The sequence below is a fragment of the Macrobrachium nipponense genome, chromosome 9, assembly GCF_015104395.2.
Source record: "Macrobrachium nipponense isolate FS-2020 chromosome 9, ASM1510439v2, whole genome shotgun sequence".
NCBI lineage: Eukaryota > Metazoa > Arthropoda > Malacostraca > Decapoda > Palaemonidae > Macrobrachium > Macrobrachium nipponense.
In genome coordinates this window covers 95,665,252-95,688,474 of record NC_061110.1, presented here as the reverse complement: position 1 = coordinate 95,688,474, position 23,223 = coordinate 95,665,252, and the positions used below count along the sequence as shown (strand labels likewise).

The window sequence follows — 23,223 nt, the reverse complement described above, 5'->3', positions numbered from 1 at the left end:
GACCTATTCCAGAAAGAGAGCCATTCTAAGTCAAGACCTGTTTCGTGAACAAACCTCAAATGACACTGGGTGCCTAGGGACCAGGATCACCCTCTTGTTCACAGACTAATGACAGAGGGAGGTCTGGGTCCTCCAAACTGAAACCAAGAACCTCTTAAACTATGCTCCGTCATCCTCAGAAGATAAACCAATGAAGCAGCCTTGTCTTCCATGAAAACATACCTGATGAAGCAAAGACTGACATTGTTTTGAGACAGGTCCAACCACAATGAAGTCAGAATGGAGACCAACCACGAGCAAGCTCATGAAGTGAGGATCAGCCATGAGCATACATACCCATAATCTGATCCACCCATGGTTACAAGGATCATTGTCACTCTTTGATGAAGAACAACTTGGCAAAAAAATGTTTTAGCCTTCTTGCACAAGGCTGCCTTCCTTGGACTCCTCCTTGCACTTCCTTTAGTCCAGGGATTGCACCAGAACAGAATGATTACTGGGTCAATGAAACTAAGGGTGTTGCTCCCAAAGGACACAGAAAATGCCTTCTTACGGCACTTAGTTCTTCCAAAGCAGAAGACCAAGATACACACTTTAAACTGATCAGAATAAATATATACAGTGGACAAACCCTATTCACGTTCTCGAGATTCGCAGACTAGCATATTCCCGGATTTCTCTATGGGCCATATCTACCCAATACTTGTGGGAAATTTGTGTATTCACAATGTTTTTCTATGAGAAATATCCACAAATATTTGTATTTACATATCAATTTCATGATTAAATGCACTTTTTTTGATAATATTATTTTAAAAAAACCATGTATAAAAATTTTTAGTGAGGGTTTCTTGAGTTTGAACTAAAAAAAATAGGCAGTTCTCAGTATTTCTATAGGGGCTCTAGAATGCATCTCCTGCAAATACAGGGGGTCCACTATAACCCTGCCCCCCTTGCTAAACAAACATGCAGAATGAAGATCTAAGTTCACATAAAGTGTACATACACCTTGCCACACCCTGAATACCTACCTTGATCATCCTTACTCCTAGGAAAATAAGCCATCACCATTCTAATCACAAACACAACCAAGGTCAAAAGGAAAGACAAGGTCATTAATAAGGGAGAAGTTAAAGGTGGACATTCCACATCATTCCTTGCTTGTTAACAAGCTTCAGCAACTGAAACAGCTTTTGTTGAAGGTACAGCCAAATAAATGACAAGAGTTTGCAGCCTCATAAATACAAAAGAATAAAAATCGTGACAATAACAAAGCAGATGGAGATTAAATAAGAATGACAATGAAGGTTAATCCAAAATGGCTAAACACTTAGGAAAATTGTTAGCTGTTCGACACTTACCTAGCACAGCACATTAAAAGTAAGACCATTTTCTACATATGATTGAGCGTTCAACTAAGTATTTCTTCTCTTTATACCACTGAATTTTAAGTGTACTGTATCTGGGGATTTATACTGATGTACAAATAGGCTAAATTGAAAATAATCAGGTTGTCATGAAACAAACGTTTCAGTATTAGTTCTTTATTTGTTTAGGATTTTTTATTTAAGTCAGATATTTGAGCCAGCTGAGCATAGTATATCTGAAACTAGCCTGACATAATTTCCAAGGTTTTGAGAAATAAATTGCATTACAAATGAAACTGGAAAACATACCATAACTACTACATGCACTTCCTACTGACTTTCTTTCACTAAGAAAAAAAATAAAATAAAAAACAGTAACAATGGAAAATATACCATAACTACTGCATGCACTTCCTGCAGACTTCCACTACAAAAAAATAAACATCAGTAAGAAAAACAAACACACAGCTGTGTTTATAACATCCAAAATTTCTGAATTATTCAACATTCAACTGATGCTAGTACTGTCATTAATGCAGTAGTTCACAAGCATGTGCTGGTAGCATCTGATTAAAATACTAATCAGCCCATATCATAAAAATGACCTGTGTTAAGTACACTTCTGACTGAATCCAAAGAATAGAAATAAAACACTTTCCAAATGAAATGATTCTGCTGCATGTATTTTTACCATTAATTTCATTGTAACTTGAACAGAACTAAATTTGTCTTCAATGGCATAGCTGCTACTTCCAGCTGAATTATCATCTAGTATAAATACCTCACCTGAATAATCATTTAAAGTAATTACTACTTTACAAGAATTCACGTTTCCAACACTTGCAGTGTGTGTGTTATCTTATTGTTTTTGACAGAGAAAAACTTCAATCTTTTTATTTGCAGGTTTTTTCAGGTAACTGCATACAAGCCATTCCATACTGTCTTTGGAAGAAGACTTTCTACAATGTTTACATTCTTGTAATAGTATTCTTGAATGGATATCTCTGTGACGATTCATATCAGATCTCTGTACAAATTCCTGACACCAGATGGTACAAGAATATTTCCCTATATGTGAATGAGAGCTAGTGTTTATTTAAGTATGTCTCTAAATAAAATTACTTTTCACACTGTTCACAGGTTTCATTTTTTTTTTTTTTAACTTATGCATTTCTTGGTGTTCTCTGAAAACATCAAGACGGAAAAAATACTTTTCACACTTATCACCCTTTGTTTTTTATTTTTGTGTCAAATCATGTGCCGAGTGGGACTTAATTTCTGCACAAATGACTTGCAACAACATGAACATTCACATACTTAGATTTTTTCTGTTAGAATGAGAATTTTGTTCTAAGTATTTTTTCCTCAAAAACATTTTTCCACACTCTTCACATGGGTATTTCATCAGCTTTGCATGTTCTTAAAAATTAAACAAAAACACACATCTGTGTCTGTAACATAATACAATAATTCAAAACTTCTGAATTATTCAACATACATATACCACTTGTATTATCATGAAATGCAATGGCAGCATCTGATCAAAATAGTAATCAACCCATATCATAAAACTAAACTGTGTTAAGTACACTTAAGATCGAATCCAAAGAATACAAATGGAACACGTGCCGAAAAATTACAGGTTCTGCTGTGTGTATTTTTACCATTAACTGTATTAACTTGAACAGAACTAAATTTTTCTTCAATGGCATAGCTGCTACTTTCAGCTGGATAATTATCTGATATAAATACTTCACATGAATCATCTAATATTATTACTTTACAGGAATTCACTTTGTCGACACTTGTATCACGTTTGCTATCGCACTGTTTTAGACAGTGACAAGCTTCCATCTTTTTGTTTGCAGGATTTCTCAGGCAACTGCATATAGTATAGTGTTCAATACTGTCTTTGGGTGAGGGCGGCTTTCCACAATGGTTAGAATCTTGTAATGGTATTTTTGAATAGTTATCTCTGTGACGATTCAGATCTGATTTCCGTACAAATTCCTTATAACAGACGGTGCAAGAATATTTCCCTTTTTGTGAATGAGACCGCAAATGTTTCTTTAAGTATGTCTTTGAATTAAATGATTTTCCACACTGCTCACAGGTTTCATTTTTTTGTGAGTTATGTGTTTCTCGGTGTTGTCTTAAAACATCAAGACGGTAAAAATACTTGTCACAAATATCACACCTAATTTTTTTGCTTTGGTGACAAGCCATGTGCCGAACAAGACCTGATCTCTGCACAAATGACTTGGAACAACATGGACAATCATGCACTTTGTCTTTTTCTGTAGAGTGAGAATGTTGGTTCAAGTATTCTTTCCTCGTGAACATTTTCCCACACTCTTCACATGGGTATTTCTTCAGCTTTGCCCGTTCTTCAGAAGACATGTGGACCTTCCGGTGATTGATTAAATGATGCTTTCGTGAAAACCCCTTTCCACACACCTCACACACATGAGGCTTCTCCTTACTATGTGTAATCAGATGCCTATTATAAACGCCTCTGTGCTTGAATGCCATGTGACACATCGAACACTCAAACTTTTTGTTTATAGCTCCCCCTTGAGATGGTTTCACAATCTTAGCATTGTGAGTTGGTTCTTTCCCCTTCTTCCTTTCTACTACAGGCTGATCAATAACAATGATGTCTTTCATGTTTTACAAGGAAAACTGCTGTGGGCCTCTGTTTTATAATTCTATTTGCATCAATGGAGAATGGCTCTGAAAAGAAAGGAAATGTTAAGAGTTACTGTGTTTCATTTACCATCTACAAATATACATTTTTTTAACATTTAATAGAGATCAACTGTAGGAGCATACACTTTGGAGAAATTTTCATACAATACATAATATTGTAGGTAAATTCTTACCATTTACGTATGTCATTTTACCCAATTTATTTTCTTCACAAGCACTCTTTTAGATTATTCCTTTCTTCTTTCTTTATATATACGTAATTCCCTATTCTCTTATTTTAGGATGCTTTGAAAGCCAAATGTGTGTGTCAGACAGGTCAAAATCAGTTTAGAGATATGATGAATTTTTAAGCAGATCTGAGCGCAGAGCAAGCCAACGAAACACCTTAATACTATCAAGGGATTAAGGGGGAAACCAGGGCCACCCTTACCATGAAAGAAAAGGATCTCAATCATCAATGGCAGAAAGGAAGACAAGGTCTGAAAAACCTTCTTTATTCAGCTGAAGCAAGCAATGTGCCACAAAAAGAGTTGTCCACCTGAAGAGACAGACCACTCGCTCCTCAATGAGAGGACTTTCCACTCATGAGTCTGGACAACGCAGAAGCCAAAAGGTTGCTGAAGGCATGAGAAAAATATAATGCCCTGGCAATGCAGGGAAAACCATTTCTTCCTTCTTCACCACATCAGAAACACCAATAAGAGCAAATCTTCACGGTGCTTCAAGGCTGACCTGGCTTCTCTGAGAATAACTAGTTTCCAGAAGTTCCACCTATCTTTTATGGCTCACAGGAAGTCAGATACAGTGACCAAGAAGATCCCTCTACAGTACAGAGGCAGGATCATCAAAGGAACGGACAGAATCCTCAGAACCCAGGACATCATAATTATATCTCAAGTACATGATGTCTAGCACAGAGTCCCCAATGAGATGAAAGAGCAGAAGACTGCACAACGGCAAAAACAGAAAAGAGCAATCACCCCCTCCCAATCACATAGGTCAGTTACTAAGTCAGCAACTTACAGATAATATCTAAGTGACCTGGCTCATATACCAAAAGTCACAAAATAAAATAGTCCAAGTATGGATCAATTACCTGGTACAAGAGAAAAGTCAGTATAGGACAACTAAAGACACAATATCAAGCACTCACTGGATAACCATGATGCACAGATGCTGTGGTGATAGATCATGTTGTGTATGAATGTCAACTATGTAGTACTACATACCATCATGGTCAGGACAAAAGCTGCCCCAGCTCTGACAAGAACCGAGCAGCAAGCTGATTAGCCCCACACCAGAAAAACATGCTAAATGACAGTGTAATCCAATGATATTTCTTGCAATCACAGTAAACAGGCCAACCATAAAAAATTAAAATTACATAATTATGGTTGTTGCTTAGCACGAACAACCAAGACAGAAGAGATTTGATACAACTCCATGATCACTATCCCAGTGTCATAAACTGTAATGAAACCCCTACACTCTTGAGTGCCAGCTCAGTATTGGCAGGTCTCTTACAAAGAAGTCAGGGTTAACAGGTCAAACCTGTAGGTGAAAGAGAGGAGATAAAGGCATGGCAACACTCTTTCCCTGAGAAAGAAGAGAATGAGATGAAAGGAGCTGAGCACATATGAGCACAGGCAATCCCCAAGCTACGTTGCTGTTCCTGGTTCCTAAGCGCTCACTCCACAAACACAGTTACGAGCAGCAGACGACGACACTTTATGAGGTGCAAAGCTTTATTCTCTTAATTGTTTACTTTACTCATTATTTAGTTTAACCTTACTTGGTTACTTCAAAATGTTTATTTAATTCATGTCTATTATCCCTTTTTTGCAACCAAATTACCCCCAAAAATTACAGATATTTCTAAAGTAGATACAATCCAATGTTTCTAACCTTGTCGTGCATCTGGCTGCCGAAAACCATCGCGGAGCAGACGACGGATTAGTGGATTATATTTTTTTTTTTGCTAGCACTTTTCATTGATTTAAGTCTATATTAGTATTTTGATTTTTTTAATAACCGTATGCCAGAAATAAATGTAACCTTTAATGTTTGCATGCTAAGAATGGCAAAATCATCGTTGCCACATTAGTGGAGCTTCACACATATGCCGATGCATTATTATAAACTGTTTCCATGAATTCTAGTTGTCATAGTAATGCAATAATGATAAAATTGCTTTAATATTTATGTATACTATATATACTTCCAATACAGGCTAATTTCACCAATTTCCACGTTTTGTGTAAGTCTTATACACAGTTTGGAGGGTGAACACATACCAATTGGCAACAGTGAATTCCATGTGAAATAAAATGCACAATGAAATGTTAAATTATAATTCAAGTGAATTGTTAGATATATACACCAATGTAAACTATTATTAGATAGATAGATGGAAAAATCATAGAAAATGAGTTTAAGCTGAAGCAACTTTCAGAGAGAGAGAAGGGAAGGTGAAGGAAGGAAGAAGGACAGGGGTGGCAGTAGAGGTGGGGGGAGAGGGTAGGTGGAACTTTTTACTGCTGTGTTCATATCCATTTCTAGATAATGGAGTTTTTGCCTCTTGGTACAAGGACAAGTGTCGTTATTCTTTACGATTAGTGATTCACGATACCCATATAAATTACGGCACTGGGTGTAATACACTATAGCAAAATCTTGTTCTGTTATGAGTGTTCATTACAGAAATATTGCCAAAAAACGTGCTTGCACTGTCTCTGAAACCCATAGTAGGTATGCTGCTTAGATGTCAATCAAGTTTTTTGTAATCAAGTATTTTTTACAAGCTAGCTATTGTATAAATTTGTATTTTTCTCAATCAAAACATATGCTCCTCAATGCTAACTTTCCTCTTTTAACGACTTTCTGGTCATTGCAAATTCGGCCCCATTAGTAATTTCTTATGGTGAGAAAACAGACAAGAGGCCCAGGGAGCGAAAGCGATTGCGTCACACTACGGTGGTAATCCGGCAGTAAAACATCTTCATATATCCAAAAAGTAAATAATAAAGATATATATGCGCATTACGATTATAACAATTACATGAATAGCTGATAACAATCTGCATGAATAACTGGTAAACTGTTCTGCAAGAAAGTTGAGTTTAGCAATTCATTTACAATTGGTACGAAAATCAAGATGTCGTGACGACATAATACAGGACTTAAAAAAACGTTCTAATTCCGAAAACTAATTACTTAAATTTGAGTCAGGAATCAAGTTACTTTTTCAATAACGAATATTTTCAAATTAATCATTATAAATATGTAAAATATTGATGTTTTACTATTTATTTAAATAATTATCTAGTGCACGCTTCGTCGTCTTCTTTTCCTAAAACTGTAGTTTCCTTAAAAACATCGTGGCAAGGGACCGTTTTACGATTGTCGTGATGAAAGTGCCCCAGCGTCTATGGGTACAAGTGGTAAAAATTTGGAAAGCGTTTTGAGTGTTGTGGGCCTGCGTTGGCCACCCTTTTCATTACCCTCTGTTTAAATCTTAAAATATGGCCTTAATTTCGAACTTTGGACAAAATACTTACTTCGAAAGGAGAGTAGAGGTCTTTAGCTCCTTCTGTCACCAACAACAACTCATGACTGATGACCATCTCCAGTGTCAGGACGCGTTAAAAGTACTTTTTTGGAGGGTGGCCAGCCGTGATAGTCAGGGAGTTGGCCAGTCCACACGGTGTTTTACCTTAGTTCTCTTTCAGATTAAGATAAGTTTATGGAAAGTTTTCATACTAGCCTAATAAGCTATCATGTACTAGGCTACAATAGGGCTCTGGTACCCTAAATTAGTTTAGGTCATTTAGCTACAGCGTAACTTAAACGAATGGCAGAAACATTCAAAGCACTGGTACCTAGATCTAGCTAAGTACCAAACAGGTAGGCTAGCTCTGTGCTTGGTATTTCCTTTGAATTTGACTTTTTCAATGGTAATATTTTGGTATCTTATTACTTAGAAATACCAAAGCACTCACTAAAACATTTAAATATTGTATTTTTGAGGCAAAAATGCAAAATGCCAACCTAGGCTACTAATGGTTTCAAGTAAAATCTGGCCAACTGACATACCTAGGTAAGGTTAGGATGCATCACTGGAACTTATAGGGGGAAACTCCAGCGACTACCAACCCTTATCACGGTGGACAGGTCTTATTCACTCGATATTTAAATGGTGAAACAAGAATACAATTACAACTCCAAGCATACCATTCAAAATATTTATGTATATATACTTCCAATACATAGCCTAATTTCACCAATTTCAACGTTTTGTGTGTAGTCTTATACCCAGTTTGGAGGGTCAACACATACCGAATGGCAAGAGAGAGAGAGAGAGAGAGAGAGAGAGAGAGAGAGAGAGAGAGAGAGAGAAAGGAAGGCGAAGGAACGAAGAAGGAAAGGGGTGGCGGTGGAGGGGGGGGAGAGGATAGGTGGAGCTTTTTACGCGTGTTCGTATCCTTTTCTGCATAATGGAGTTTTTGTCTCTTGGTACAAGGACAAGTGTCGTTATTCTTAACGATTAGTGATTCACGATACCCTTATAAATTACGGCACTGGGTGTAATGCACTATAGCAAAATCTCGTTCTGATACGAGTGTTCGTTACAGAAATAGGTATTGCCCAAAAACGTGCTTGCACTGTCGCTGAAACCCATAGTAGGTATGCTGCTTAGTTGTCAATCAAGGTATTGAATAAATTTGTATTTTTCTCAATCAAAACATATGCCCCTCAATGGTAACTTTCCTCTTTTAACAACTTTCTGGTCATTGCAAATTCTGCCCCATAATTTCTTATGGTGCGAAAACAGAGGCCAAGGGAGCGAAAACGATTGCGTCACACTACGGCGATAATCCGGCAGTAAAACATCTTCATATATCCAAAAAGTAAATAATAAAGATATATATATGCGCATTACGATTATAACAATTACATGAATAGCTGATAATCTGCATGAATAACTGGTAAACTGTTCTGCAAGAAAGTTGAGTAAAGCAAATATTTACAATAGGTATGAAAGCCAAGATGTCGTGACGTCATAATACAAGACTTAAACGAACGTTCTAATTCCAAAAAATAATTACTTAAATTTGAGTCAGAATCGAGTTACTTTTTAAATAACGAATATTTTCAAATTAATCATCATAAATATGTAAAATATTGATGTTATACTATTTATTTAAAAAATTATCCAAGTGCACGCTTCGTCGTCGTCTTCTGTTTAAATCTTAAAATTTGGCCTTAATTTCTAACTTTGGAGCTCCATTTCTCACCAACAACAAGTCGCGACTGATGCCCATCTCCGGTGTCAGGACGCATTATAATGTACTATTTTTGGGGTTGTACACATTGATCATACATGGTCCACCCCTGTACCATGCGGTTTTTCACCCTACCTACTAGGCTAGTAGTTAACTTGGGTAGTACCTAGCTACCTATGTATGCATTTCATAACTTTATGATAGTATAAGCTACCTAGTAATACTAAGATGCATTAGGCTATTGCTACTACCTAGGTAGGTAGGCTTAGGTAGGTTTTTTTCCATTTGGTAGATCTAGCTACCTAGGTAGGTAGGTACTAGTAGGTAGGGGTAAGCTACTATTAACTATTCCACGGCGAGCTAGAATATGGCAGTTGAAGTTTTTCTATACAGTTTTACCTCTTGAACAAGAATTTAAAATATTTTTTTGGCCGGCCGTAATTTACCTTTGAACTCTATCCTATGGTAAGGGGAACCCGATGGGAGCGATAGGCTTCAAAGTCTGAAATGCACAATACAACACCTCCCTAGTAACCAATCTACACTACCATGCTTTATGGTTCTTGAAATACAAATCTAAGTGAAACATACTAAACGAAGAATAACTTTCTTTAGGCCTAAAGTTTAGGTAGGGTTTACCGTATTTGACAAGAATTCGGCTACACTGTCCACCTAAGGTTTAAGACATTTCAAATTTCGTTGGCAAATACCTACTGGGGGGGGAGGGGGTTGATGCGGTCCAGGCTTGTTCTGTGGTCTTTAGGTGAATCAGATTAGGACTGGCAAGCTTAATTATTGTATATTTAAGTCAAAACGACTTTTAATCACTCGCCTACATGATTTCAAAATGTAGACTCAGCGTTTACGTTTTTTGCATGAAGGAAAGGTTGTGGCTTTACAACGGCTACTCATTTGTTCGGGTGGCGTTTTTCTAGTTTAGGTATATCTCGATTTTGGTTTCTTTCTCTTCATCTCCATACATGGTGTAATATTTACGTTTTATTTCAATATTACGTTCACAAATTAATACTTTTCCAAGTACTACTTAATTTCTTCCTACCTCATAATGTATTCATATAATGAAGTTCAACGTTTTCAGTATTCGTGGCCAAGGTAGAACAAAATGAAGGAGATCTGATTTTACATTTTCACAAATATTACAGATGACATTTCATTTGGCAAGCCTTTTCTTGATATTCAGATTTAATGTGTACGAAATTGCTCTGAAAAATATTACAGATACAAAATTATAAACGCTATGTTTATTCTTGAATTCCTCATTTCCATTTCTTGTATATGAACTCACTTTATTTTCTAATCCTTCTTTCCACTCATGATTATCCTGCTGTCAGGATTAGGCTTTTAATTCTATCTTTGGCATTATCTTTTTTATTTATTTGTCTTGTATTCCTTATCAGATTATCTTAGTGCTTTGTCGTATGGAGAGAGAGAGAGAGATGAGAGAGAGAGAGAGAGAGAGAGAGAGATGACGAGAGAGAGAGAGAGAAGAGAGATAGAGAGAGAAGAGAGAGACGGAGAGAGAGACGAGAGAGAGAGAGAGAGAGAGAGAGAGAGAGAGAGAGAGAGAGAGAGAGAGATTTATATTAATTTTCTGCTACAGACATAAGTCATATCTAGCTACAAACTCTGCAAAAAAATGCTTAATTGTAAGTGAAATAGAGCAGAGCCATCTGTCCATCTTGGACGAAGGGTACGTTAATAAGAATTCAGAAAGAGGATTACATGGATTATGGTTAAAATGATTTGACTGACAGACATTTTTGGTCTTATTTGTGATCACTTCAGCAATCTGTTTTACATTATTTCTGTTTATGAAAAAAATAAGATTACTCATACACACAAACATACACACAACACAACACACAACACACACACACACACACACACACATATATATATATATATATATATATATATATTATATATATATATATATATATATATATATATATATATATATTATATATATATATATACATATATATATATACAAGACTTTATACAGTGTTATGTTTTATGAAAGTAAAGCAAAACTTACTGCCTTTTCCTAAAGCCTTATTCATTTATGCATTATATTCTCTAACAACACCCTACTTGAAGTTCTTACTTATAGAAAACATATAATTGTGTAAGTGATTACATAATAACAATATGGAATGTTATTCCATATATATAAAAAAACTAAAACTAAAGAGGTCAACCAGATTGCTTGCAGGAATGTGATCAGACCAGAGACGATAAAGTATGCTAAGATGACGTATACAATAAAGTAGGCTAAGATGACATGCCGTTACCTGTGGTCCTTCATTTGTTTTGAAAACATTAGTCCAAGCTTCCTGCTTGAGACAACTACCGCGACCTATATTTCAAACGGCCTACGTGATTTGTAATATGTGTATGTTCATATGTTCTAGCTACTGTCTGCTTCCTTTATGATTTGTAACCGAGATGGTAGTCAGAGTTGAATTAGCCATCATCATTGGCAGAAGCGATCAAGCCATCGTCATTAGAAGACCTGTACAATCCTATCTGATATTCATCATGTAATCTCAGAAGAATATATGGATTTTTTTATACTTCGTGTTTTCTACTAGAAACTTCACATCAGAAAGAAGATATCATCATGCGTTTAACACATCGTCGTCATAACGAAAGAAGATACCGACTTCGAAAGTTATCATCAAACCCCAAGACACTCCAATGAGTATGGAAGTGCATAACCAACCGACTTAGCGCAAGATTATCGCAAGTCTAACATAACCTCATAGGGCGCCTTATTATGCAAGGCAACAGCCCTTGCAATTGCTCCCCTTCAATAAAAAAAAACATAAAAAACACAAATCTCCTGCCTAGAGAAACAAGCTAACAAAACAAAGAGCTTGATTTGGCTGCTGTCAGTCTCCTCATCTGAAGAAATAACAATTTGGCACCAAATGGCTATTACACTGGGCAATGACACCGCGCATTGCAGCCTAATTATTATAATTACCTTACAGTTAATTATAAAAAAATAATTCCTCTAACGTCACTGCAGTGGGTGAACCTGGCAAGACTATTATTAGCAAACTCCCACGACAGCTACAGAAGACGATCTGTCAGCGAGTTCTTTCTGGCCGACTGAAGGCGTCTTCAAGTCAGATAGGCAGGGCCACTCACCGTTCAGTGTGTCAACGGCGATCGTTCCGGCAGGTCGTGCACGCTGCCTGCTCTCGGAACCAGTGACACGTGTGGAAATTACTCGTATTTTTTATTTCAGGATCGTCGCATCTAGTTTGCTTCTGTGGCCCTCACTGGCAAGGAATTTCCGCGATTTTTGCTTCATCTGTGAGTTGTTCTGTCGATTAGAAGAGTTGTTTCATTTTGTTGCAAAGCGAGTTTGTTAATTTTTTTTTAAACATCAGAAATCTGGTTAGATGTGTAAAATACAAAGATAAGGACAGAATTTTAAGAAAACGCAAAACTAATCAGCAGCAATCTGTTCCTTCAAACTTTAATATATACCAGCTCATAACAAAATACGGATATAAAAAATATATATGACATCGTGACAAAGAAAATTAAATATGATAAAAAGCGAATTATTTTACACGTTTAACAAATATATCAATATGCTTTTAAAGCCCTTCTTGCTCGGACTACTGGTCCTCAATAAAAAAAATCAACGAGGGGAAAATGAAAATTTACAATTCAAGCAATTCAATATACTCAAACCAATGCATAAATTAGCTACATGTGGCAGTCCACGATAAGAAAAGCCATGTATCCAGAAATATCATTAGTCATTTGTATTAATGTTGAATGGTAGGATCGAGAGAGAGAGAGAGAGAGAGAGAGAGAGAGAGAGAGACTAAAAACAAAGTCTCACAATAGTAATTCTTATTTATGTTACAACTGCAGGATAGGATTTGTTCAAAGAGAGAGAGAGAAGAGTGTGTGTGTGTAAAACAAAGTCTCAGCGGAAGGGATAGCATGACACTTAACACAGCTTTACCTTAGTAATAACGATACAATCGAAAGTAAAAGTTTGCCGTCACGGAAGCTTCGCGTGATGCTACTCTTTATGTCACTTTGGACATAAAAAGTAACTTTAGGGCGAGACTGTCTTCACGGCCAATGCTAGGTATAAGGGAGTCTGTAAATGCTCACATACGCGCATGCAAATACTTTTTATAAACTATGTTATCGATGTATCTACATAATTTTTGTAACTGGCCTCGAGACGGCTTTGCCCGTAATTCTCTCGCTTTCTAAGTGTTACCAGATCACACAGTCCAAGGCAGGCAGCAGGCACAGGCAGGCGAGCCTACGACTTGGACCACACTCGTGATCGCCATCCACCCACAAAAATTGGTAACAGTGTCTGCTCGCCGTGGCATTTTTTTTATTTATTTAATTTTTTATTTTTGCAAAAGTTTTTCTTAAGGTTTACGCCACACACATTTTTATGATTTTCAACTAAAATTCCTGTGTGTGTGTGTGTTCCCCCCTTTTCCGTGGCATTCCTTCCATCTGTTGGTCATGACATGATCCCCGCCCCCCTCCCCGCGCAAAAAGAATAAACTATACTCTGTTTTTTTTCCATCTGTCCATCCGCCTGTGGTGTTTTCGCATGGTAACACTGCGTCCCGGGCTTTAGATAGTTACACTTTGTGTAAGTTTTAGGTAAATAAAAGGATATCTGGGTGTGCATTTGCAACTGAAAAGTATTTTAATAAATTACTGTATGCGAATTACACCGTTAATATTCGAAATAGGATATTAGTTAAAGCCCGGGACCCAGTGTTACCATGCGAAAACACCACAGGCGGATGGACAGATGGAAAAAAACAGAGTATAGTAAATCTGTTCAACTTCAGGGTAACTCATACAGTTATTTAATGAGTGTACTCACAAGGATCTTATACATAGTAAGGTATGTGCCGTTTTTAAATTGAAAGACTAGCAAATCTATCCAACTTTAGATGATACCTCAGACATTTTTTTTTTTTTTTTTTTTTTTTGCAATGAATATTGCTACAAGTATCTTATAGTGAGGGATACGCTGACTTTATGACAACACAGGCAGCTGTAATCCTCCGAGAAGGTCCCTTTAGTGCCACGGAGGCTTCGATGACCATTGATTCTGTGATGCCAGTTGAAATAAATCCCGGTGCCATGTCATTGTGATGGTCCGATGGGCTTAATTCATGAGGGCGTTAGCTTATTATTATTATTATTATTATTATTATTATTATTATTATTATTATTTTGTCGTATTCATTATCCATCGATCATACTCTTATTATTATTATTATTATTATTATTTTATTATTATTATTATTATTATTATTATTATTATTATTATTATTATTATTGTACTTAGGAAGCAGACCCTCTCTCAAGCATACTTTATTAAAAGTAATGGCTACTTCAGCAGCGTTACACTTGTAGAGATTCTTCTCTATTTTGCGAATAGCGGCTTTTTCCGTGCTACTTAAACAGGCTAGTAGAGCGCCTATAGAGGTCATGGTAAAATACAGGGTCAAAATAGGTGTATATATTTGAATTTTACAGATAAACTATGATACCATAGTCATCAAAGTCATTAACGATTTTCTCTCTCTCTCTCTCTCTCTCTCTTTCTTAAAGCGAGCTTTCGTCTGGAGCTGCCAGACATCCTCGGGCTGGGAAGCTGAGGGTGGACTGATCTTGGTGTTGTTGTTGTTGGAGATTAAGCCAGCCTTGTGCTGGCACGGGCTCTTGCTCCTAGAGCAGCCCGTAACTGGAATATCTGTAAAGATACAAAAAACAGTGCTTTGGCGGTTAGTTTTGGAAAGGAAATAGGGTGACAGGCAGGATTGCAACCCCTTTGAACCTTACGGTACCCATCAGTAGGAGAGAAAGTTTTATAGCAGTGAGACTCAGCCTAGCTGAAGAGTGCTGAGTAGGAAGAAGGAAGCGAGTTTTAGTTTGAGGGAAAGAAGGCGTTACCTATAAACATTTTAGGCGCAATATATATACATGTGTGTAGCATCTGAAAATATTGCAATATATATCAAACCAACATTAAGCAAGTATTATAGTATATATACATGTTCATGCATACTCACACTTATACATATGCTCCCAAAGATGTTTATGACTCCCATTGCAACCAGTGAAGTAGAGGGTTTGTGCTTTGTGTGGCTTTCATTGTTTTTTTGTTTACAAGACACTAGGAGATTCCCATGTGTCTATGGAGAAATGCCGTGTGATTCATCCTTTTACCTGGGAGGTGGGTGAGACATTAGGAGATTCCCATATGTCCCTATGTTATTTAAGATGTGTCTGGTGATCTGTGCCGGTGTCAGCTCTATTTCAGTTAGGTTTGATCTGTAAGATTGTGTCTCTGGGCAGTCTAGTAGGTAGTGTTCGAGGGGCTGGATTGCCTCTCGGTCACAGTATGACATAACCTGCCCTCATTTCCTATCATTTGCCAGGTGCAGAGGTATCCTAGCCTTAATCTGTGTGATGACTGAGAGTTTTCTAGTGGTTTGTTTTGTGATGTCATGCGGCGTTAGATTTGTGACATCCACATACCACTTGGACGTCCTTGACTCTTGTAGGTAGTGACGTCGTACTTCACTCTCTTCTTGGAGTTTGGCATAGCTTTTTGCCATTTCCTTAGGTGTGTTATGGATGGTTGCACTTTTATGCTTACTGTACTGCAGCTGAGGGCACTTTTGGCAAGGAAGTCAGCTTCATCATTTCCCTGGATTCCCACATGGCTGGGTATCCAGTTTAGTGTGACTCTCCTGCCAGCAGCTTGATGTGAATTGGCCAATGATTTTATGGCTGTTATCAGTGTCACATTTTCTTTTGGATTTGTCGCTTTGATAGCGAGTATTGCTCCTTTGGAGTCAATATGCACTGTTGTGTGTCCTTCTTTTAAATTGGAATTTTCTAAGGCTTTTAGATTGCCATTAGTTCCGCTTGTAGTATGGAGGCATTGTTGGATAGCCTCCAGCTTCCTTTGAAGTCTTGGGCAGCCACTGCTGCTGCAGTTGCTGGAGCTTCTGTGTCAACTGAGCCATCAGTGTAATATATGTTTTCAGCTGCTGTGTTCCCGATTGCTTCTTCTGCTGCAGTTTTCATTTGTGCTGCTGTGCACAGTGCTTTGTTTGCCGGTAGTATTGTGAAGTTATACCGGATTGGGTCTTCGACCCAGGGAGGTGGTTTTGGTATCCCTCAGGTGGGACATCCTTTGTTATGTGTCTCACTGTGTCCTGCATACCCAGTTCTCTCAGTGTCTGGAGTATACTGCCCGCATAGGTTTTTGGCGGGTCTAGTTCTTCGTGCAAGTTTATACACGCTTGCATTTTGTTTTTGTGTGGTCCATTTCTGTCGTTTCTGATGGTTTTTGCACAGAATGGCAATATTTCTTTGGCCTATCCTGTGCTTGAGAGACTGCATTTGTGTCTCTGCCTCAAGAGACAAATTCTTGTCCACATTGGGGCTCCAAGTATAAGTCTCATTGCGTTGTTTTGGATGACTTCCAGCCTCTGCTGTTGATCCTTTCTGAGATTTGTCAGGACTGGTGCTGCGTATTCTACTTGTGCTCTGATGGTTTGTATGTAGAACCTCCTGAGCAGATGGTATGTCGCACCTTCTTGCAATGATGTGATTTTCTTTAGGGCATTAAGCCCTATTTTTGTTTTGGCTTGGAGGAGCTGTATTGCTTCTCAGGAGATAGTGAAATCTGCCAATGCAGACTCCCAGATATGTGTAGCTATTCCACCAGTCTATGACGTCTCCTTTCAGTAGAGGTTGGGTGGATTTTGATCATGTTTATTGCCATGGCTTTTGTCTTATTTCTGTTGATTTTGAGTCCCAGTTGTGTGCACTTGTCCTCAAGTTTTGCAAGGCTTCTTGCATCTTTTGGAGCTGTCTTTGAGGGCCGGAGCTGACGATGCAAACATCGTCAGCATATATGAAGACCTCTACTCCTTGTGGTAGCTCGAGACAGGCTACATTTTCCATAAGGACATTGAATAAGAAGGGGCTTAGAATGCCCCCCTGTGGAGTGCCGTTTTCAAGAGAGTAGTATTCTGACATTCTGCCTTGGAACACTACTCTTGCTTCTCTGTCTTGCATGTATCCTTTTGTCCATGTAAGCAGGTTGCCCTTGATCCTTCTTTCTGACTAGGGAGAGAGGATGGTTTGCTGCATTGGCTAATTCATATGCCTTTTCTAGATCTAAGAAGACCACTATGGATTTTCTGCCATTTATGGCACTTAGCACATCTGTAAGGCACTCATGGGTGCCTACTCCTTCCCTATAGGCATAGAGCCTATGATGTAGGGGCCCTGCTTTCCATAGTAGTCTGTTCAGAACCATTCTTTCTGCAACCTTTTCAGTGCAGCTGATGAGGGATATCGGCCGATATGCGCCTTCCTCTTTTGGCTTAGGTATTGGTTGTGTGTCTTGCTGTTGCCATTTCTTTGGCCTGGTGTGCTCTGCATATGTCCTGTTTACCAGGAGTAGATATACCTGTTGGCAGGGTCTACCCATGTGTCTCAGCATGCTGTAAGTGATTGCATCTGCTCCAGGGGCTGTGTCTCTTTTCCCCTTGCTGAGTGCACTGTTTAGTTCTTCCATAGTGAAGGGTGTGTCTGTGTCATCAGGTGTGTTGCAGGCAGTATTGATTTCCCTCCATCTTGCTGGGGAATTTCATTTATTTTTTCCCGTGTTATTTGGGGAAGGTTGTGGGATTTTGTCCTTTCTGCAAAGTTTCTGGCTATATTGTCAGCTTCTTCCTGTGGGGTTTGGGGTGGATGCTTTGCGCTGTTCTTCCTTTCCCTGCAATTTTTGCAAGGAATCTCCAGATCTGGGTTACTGGAGTTTGTCTGCTGATGTTTGCACACCAATCATACCATGCCTGTTGTTTAATTTCTTTTGTCTCTTCAGTTGCATGGGCTATTACCTCTCTGAGAAGTCTGTGCATCTCATCAGATGGTTCCCGTCTGAAGAGTTTCCGCACTCTGTTTACTCTGGCATTGAGTTCTTTGACCCTTTCACAGTAGTACCATGCATCTTTGTGATCGATCTTGGATCGTTTGATCTTGGCATGGACCAGTGTTTGCTGCCTCTCTGAGTTTGTTTTTCTGATGAACTCTTCATAGAAGAGTTCTATATCGTTTGCAGGGTTTTCAGGGTAGTTCCTCGCCCATCTCGTCATTATGGCTTCAAATGTAGCCCAGTTTGCAAACTTGGGGTTCCATCTTTCTGGTGGCGGTGGTATGGGGGGCAGCTTTTTGAGCCGTAGGCAATGTCAATGGCTATGTGGTCGCTTGTGAGGGTCTCGTGCAGCTTCCATGTTGCTTGCTCCTTTAGGGCGGAGTTTGTGAAGGTAAGATCTAGTCTTCCTCCTTTTAGTGAGTTGGCTCTCCACTGTTTAATAGGCACACCTCTGGGAATTCACATGATAACTGGTGTAGATGTCTTGCCAGTTGTGTTTGTTTGTTGTGTAGAGTTCAGGCTTGGGTGATGTGCATTGAAGTCTCCTCCAATTAGTGTGTTTTCCTGTGTCGCTGCACTGAAGAGTGCTTCCCCTTCGAAGGTGTTGTCCCGAGCCCTGTATATGTTGTGTACCGTCAGTGTTGTGTTTGCAAGTGTGAGTTTTACGCTGAGTGATTCTACATCATCTCCGCAAGGGATGTTGTCTACCTTCTTTGAGGGGATTGTGTTTTTAACTAGGGTGATTAGTCCTCTTTTAGTGTTTGTGTATGGTGTTTTGTACACTTTGTACCCTTTAAATGAAAATTTGGCATTTTCCCTTACAAGTGTTTCTTGTAACATTATGATGTCGTAGTTATTTGTTTGTGTGTGTGCTTGCAGGAATGCGTATTTATTGTTTGCACTTAGTATGTTCCACTGGAGGACTTTTATTGTGTCTGTGTCTCTGCAGTCATTTGTATTGTTGTTGTTTCCTAGTTCGTCATTTGCACTTGATGTGCCTTGACTACCAACTCTGAGGTTGGCCCTGGCACTGGAGATGTACCTGGTACTATTACTTGGAATGAAACTGACACCGGGTGTATTTGTAGTGCCATTTGCACTGTTGTTGTTTATTAGTGTAGGCATGGTGATGCAAAGAGTCCTCTGGACGTCCTTATGCACTTTTCAACGACTTCTTTGGCTATTTCCTCTGAGAAGTTTGATCCTGTTAGTTCTGCAAACTTGAATAGCATTTGCACCAGTAGATTTGTGAGGTCTTGAGTCTGTGCGATATATTTGTCTTGTTTTAGTTCTGGGCGAACTTCAAACCTGTTGCTTTGTGGGGTTGGGAGGGGGAGGGGAGACTGGTTATATGGCTTTGGGGAGCCAGGAACAGTGGAGCTAGTTTTAGGATTTGGAGTGAGGAGGATTTGTCGGGTTTCGGGAACAGGAGAGGTTAGGATGTGATCTTGGTGCGGTGTCCGTCCTCCTTATATCTGTGGCTGACAGCAGGGGGTCTGCCCCATGCTTGTCTCCTATTGGCTGGTGGCGGTGAGTCTTGTTTTCATTGGCTGCCTGAGCCAGGTCTCAAGCCACTTTCTTCGGGCCGATGGTTGCGTTGCAGCATATCCTGCAGCCGCCTGGACCTCCTAAGCGGCGCTGTAACATTGATGGGCGTTGCGCTACGCTGCGGGACGTCACGGCTACTTTGATTTCCATCGGCTGCAGGAGTACCTCGTTCGGGGGCGCTGTCATCCATAGAGTTGTCATGATCGGTGGTGTCATTGTTGGTGGCAGGTCTTCTCATACTCGTAGGGAGGAGAAATTCTTCCTGCGTCGTATTCAGATTAGGTTTTATTTGCTGGATGAGTAGCGCCTCCAGCAGGCGCAACCGACGGGCATCAGGGGCCTTCCCGATGATCTTCGTGTTCTTTATGATGACATCTCGGGAGATGGCCTCGTGATGTTTGGTGCGGGCGTGATTCTTTATAGCCCCTCTTGGGCGTGGCACGAGAGTCTCTTCGACAGTCGCATGGTAGTCATACCTACGTAGGCGCCGCTGCATTCGCGGACTGGGCATGTATACTGGTACACTACATGCGTCTGCTTCAGGGGTTCTCGTGCCTGTGGAGAGGGGTTATTTTTCATAAAAAGATCGCGCGTCCTCCGATTCTGGTAATATATGATTAGGTCGATATTCTTGGTGTCGTCAGTCGGGGATACATTATCAGAAATAATTTTCTTAATGGCGTCCTCTTCTTCACGGTAATGGGAACTCATGAAGGCTTTGTAGTACAGCTTGATATTATCCTGGGGGCGGGGCTGCGGGCTCTCACTACCGTACCATTTCTCCAGGGCTGTGCGGACTTCCTTGCTGATTAATTTATTTGAGTACCCGTTATTCACAAGTACTTGGGAGGCGCGGTCGAGTTCCTGGTGAGTGTCCTGCCAGGTTGAGCAGTGGGAGAGGGCCCTCCTGACGAAGGCCCTGACGGTGGTGCTTTTGAATCTGGCGGGGCACTCGCTGTCTCCGTTGAGGCAAAGTCCTAAATTGGTTTTCTTTGTGTAGACTGAAGTACGGAGACCGTCTTCCGTCTTGCTACAAGGACGTCGAGGAAGGGGAGCCGATCGTCGGAGCTGCGTTCGACTGTGTAGTTCAGCACACTACACTGCTGAAATGCTTGACGGAGGGCTTCTACCTCATCCTCGGCGTCGACTTGCACAAAGATGTCGTCAATATAACGTCCATATCTGCGGGGTTGCTGCATCCTGGCAAAGACCCGTTCCTCCACGGTGCCCATATAAAAGTTAGCGAAGAGAACCCCCAGTGGGGAGCCCATCGCCACGCCGTCCTTTTGGCGGAACATCTGGCCACGGTGGGTGGAGAAAGGGGACTTCTTCGTGCATATCTCCAGCAGCGTACGGAGCGAGGCTTCCGGTATGTTGAGGGGCGCCGTCGACTGATTCCTGTAGACACGATCAAGGATTATATCTATGGTTTCGTCGACAGGCACGTTCGTAAATAGGGACTCTACATCCAGCGAGGCGATAATCCCGGTACCAGAGCAAGTTCGAGCGCCTGACGAGGAACCCGACAGACGACATCAAGAGGGAGGCTAACGGAGTCATCAGCGCAGTGAATGCTGCAACAAATGCTGTGCACCTCCCGCCCATACAAGGAGACTACAGCCTGGGTTATTTATATGGCAATGTAAAAACCCACAAGCAAGGAAACCCCCTCCGGCCGATCATCAGCCAGACGCCCGCCCCTACGTACGCCTTGGCTAAACGCCTCAACCAAATTTTGACCCCTTACGTCCCGAGTCCGTACAGCCTGCAGTCTTCGGCAGAGTTCTTAGAAGCCATCAAGGACGCCCCTGGTACCGGGATTATCGCCTCGCTGGATGTAGAGTCCCTATTTACGAACGTGCCTGTCGACGAAACCATAGATATAATCCTTGATCGTGTCTACAGGAATCAGTCGACGGCGCCCCTCAACATACCGGAAGCCTCGCTCCGTACGCTGCTGGAGATATGCACGAAGAAGTCCCCTTTCTCCACCCACCGTGGCCAGATGTTCCGCCAAAAGGACGGCGTGGCGATGGGCTCCCCACTGGGGGTTCTCTTCGCTAACTTTTATATGGGCACCGTGGAGGAACGGGTCTTTGCCAGGATGCAGCAACCCCGCAGATATGGACGTTATATTGACGACATCTTTGTGCAAGTCGACGCCGAGGATGAGGTAGAAGCCCTCCGTCAAGCATTTCAGCAGTGTAGTGTGCTGAACTACACAGTCGAACGCAGCTCCGACGATCGGCTCCCCTTCCTCGACGTCCTTGTAAGCAAGACGGAAGACGGTCTCCGTACTTCAGTCTACACAAAGAAAACCAATTTAGGACTTTGCCTCAACGGAGACAGCGAGTGCCCCGCCAGATTCAAAAGCACCACCGTCAGGGCCTTCGTCAGGAGGGCCCTCTCCCACTGCTCAACCTGGCAGGACACTCACCAGGAACTCGACCGCGCCTCCCAAGTACTTGTGAATAACGGGTACTCAAATAAATTAATCAGCAAGGAAGTCCGCACAGCCCTGGAGAAATGGTACGGTAGTGAGAGCCCGCAGCCCCGCCCCCAGGATAATATCAAGCTGTACTACAAAGCCTTCATGAGTTCCCATTACCGTGAAGAAGAGGACGCCATTAAGAAAATTATTTCTGATAATGTATCCCCGACTGACGACACCAAGAATATCGACCTAATCATATATTACCAGAATCGGAGGACGCGCGATCTTTTTATGAAAAATAACCCCTCTCCACAGGCACGAGAACCCCTGAAGCAGACGCATGTAGTGTACCAGTATACATGCCCAGTCCGCGAATGCAGCGGCGCCTACGTAGGTATGACTACCATGCGACTGTCGAAGAGACTCTCGTGCCACGCCCAAGAGGGGGCTATAAAGAATCACGCCCGCACCAAACATCACGAGGCCATCTCCCGAGATGTCATCATAAAGAACACGAAGATCATCGGGAAGGCCCCTGATGCCCGTCGGTTGCGCCTGCTGGAGGCGCTACTCATCCAGCAAATAAAACCTAATCTGAATACGACGCAGGAAGAATTTCTCCTCCCTACGAGTATGAGAAGACCTGCCACCAACAATGACACCACCGATCATGACAACTCTATGGATGACAGCGCCCCCGAACGAGGTACTCCTGCAGCCGATGGAAATCAAATAGTAGCCGTGACGTCCCGCAGCGTAGCGCAACGCCCATCAATGTTACAGCGCCGCTTAGGAGGTCCAGGCGGCTGCAGGATATGCTGCAACGCAACCATCGGCCCGAAGAAAGTGGTTGAGACCTGGCTCAGGCAGCCAATGAAAACAAGA

The 23,223-nt window shown here is 40.7% G+C and overlaps 2 protein-coding genes across 13 annotated transcripts in view; one reads left to right on the top strand and one right to left on the bottom strand.

Moving 5' to 3' along the window:
• Positions 1-1,528: 1,528 nt before the first annotated feature.
• LOC135218354 (zinc finger protein OZF-like) overlaps positions 1,529-23,223 on the bottom strand; it is a 131,383-nt gene continuing 109,688 nt past the window's right edge. For 2 of the 8 annotated variants that reach the window (XM_064254586.1, XM_064254585.1), the window contains one exon: positions 1,529-4,100. In XM_064254586.1, coding sequence (XP_064110656.1) covers positions 2,949-4,034 — 1,086 coding nt within the window. In that variant the 5' untranslated portion in view covers positions 4,035-4,100 and the 3' untranslated portion in view covers positions 1,529-2,948. The other 6 variants (XM_064254584.1, XM_064254587.1, XM_064254583.1 and 3 more) reach the window with 6 other exon arrangements.
• LOC135218352 (glycine receptor subunit alpha-2-like) overlaps positions 12,537-23,223 on the top strand; it is a 179,514-nt gene continuing 168,827 nt past the window's right edge. For 4 of the 5 annotated variants that reach the window (XM_064254581.1, XM_064254577.1, XM_064254578.1 and 1 more), the window contains exon 1: positions 12,565-12,703. The gene's annotated coding sequence lies outside the window, so the exon portion shown is untranslated. Of the gene's footprint in view, positions 12,704-23,223 lie in introns of all 5 variants that reach the window. The other variant, XM_064254579.1, reaches the window with a different exon arrangement.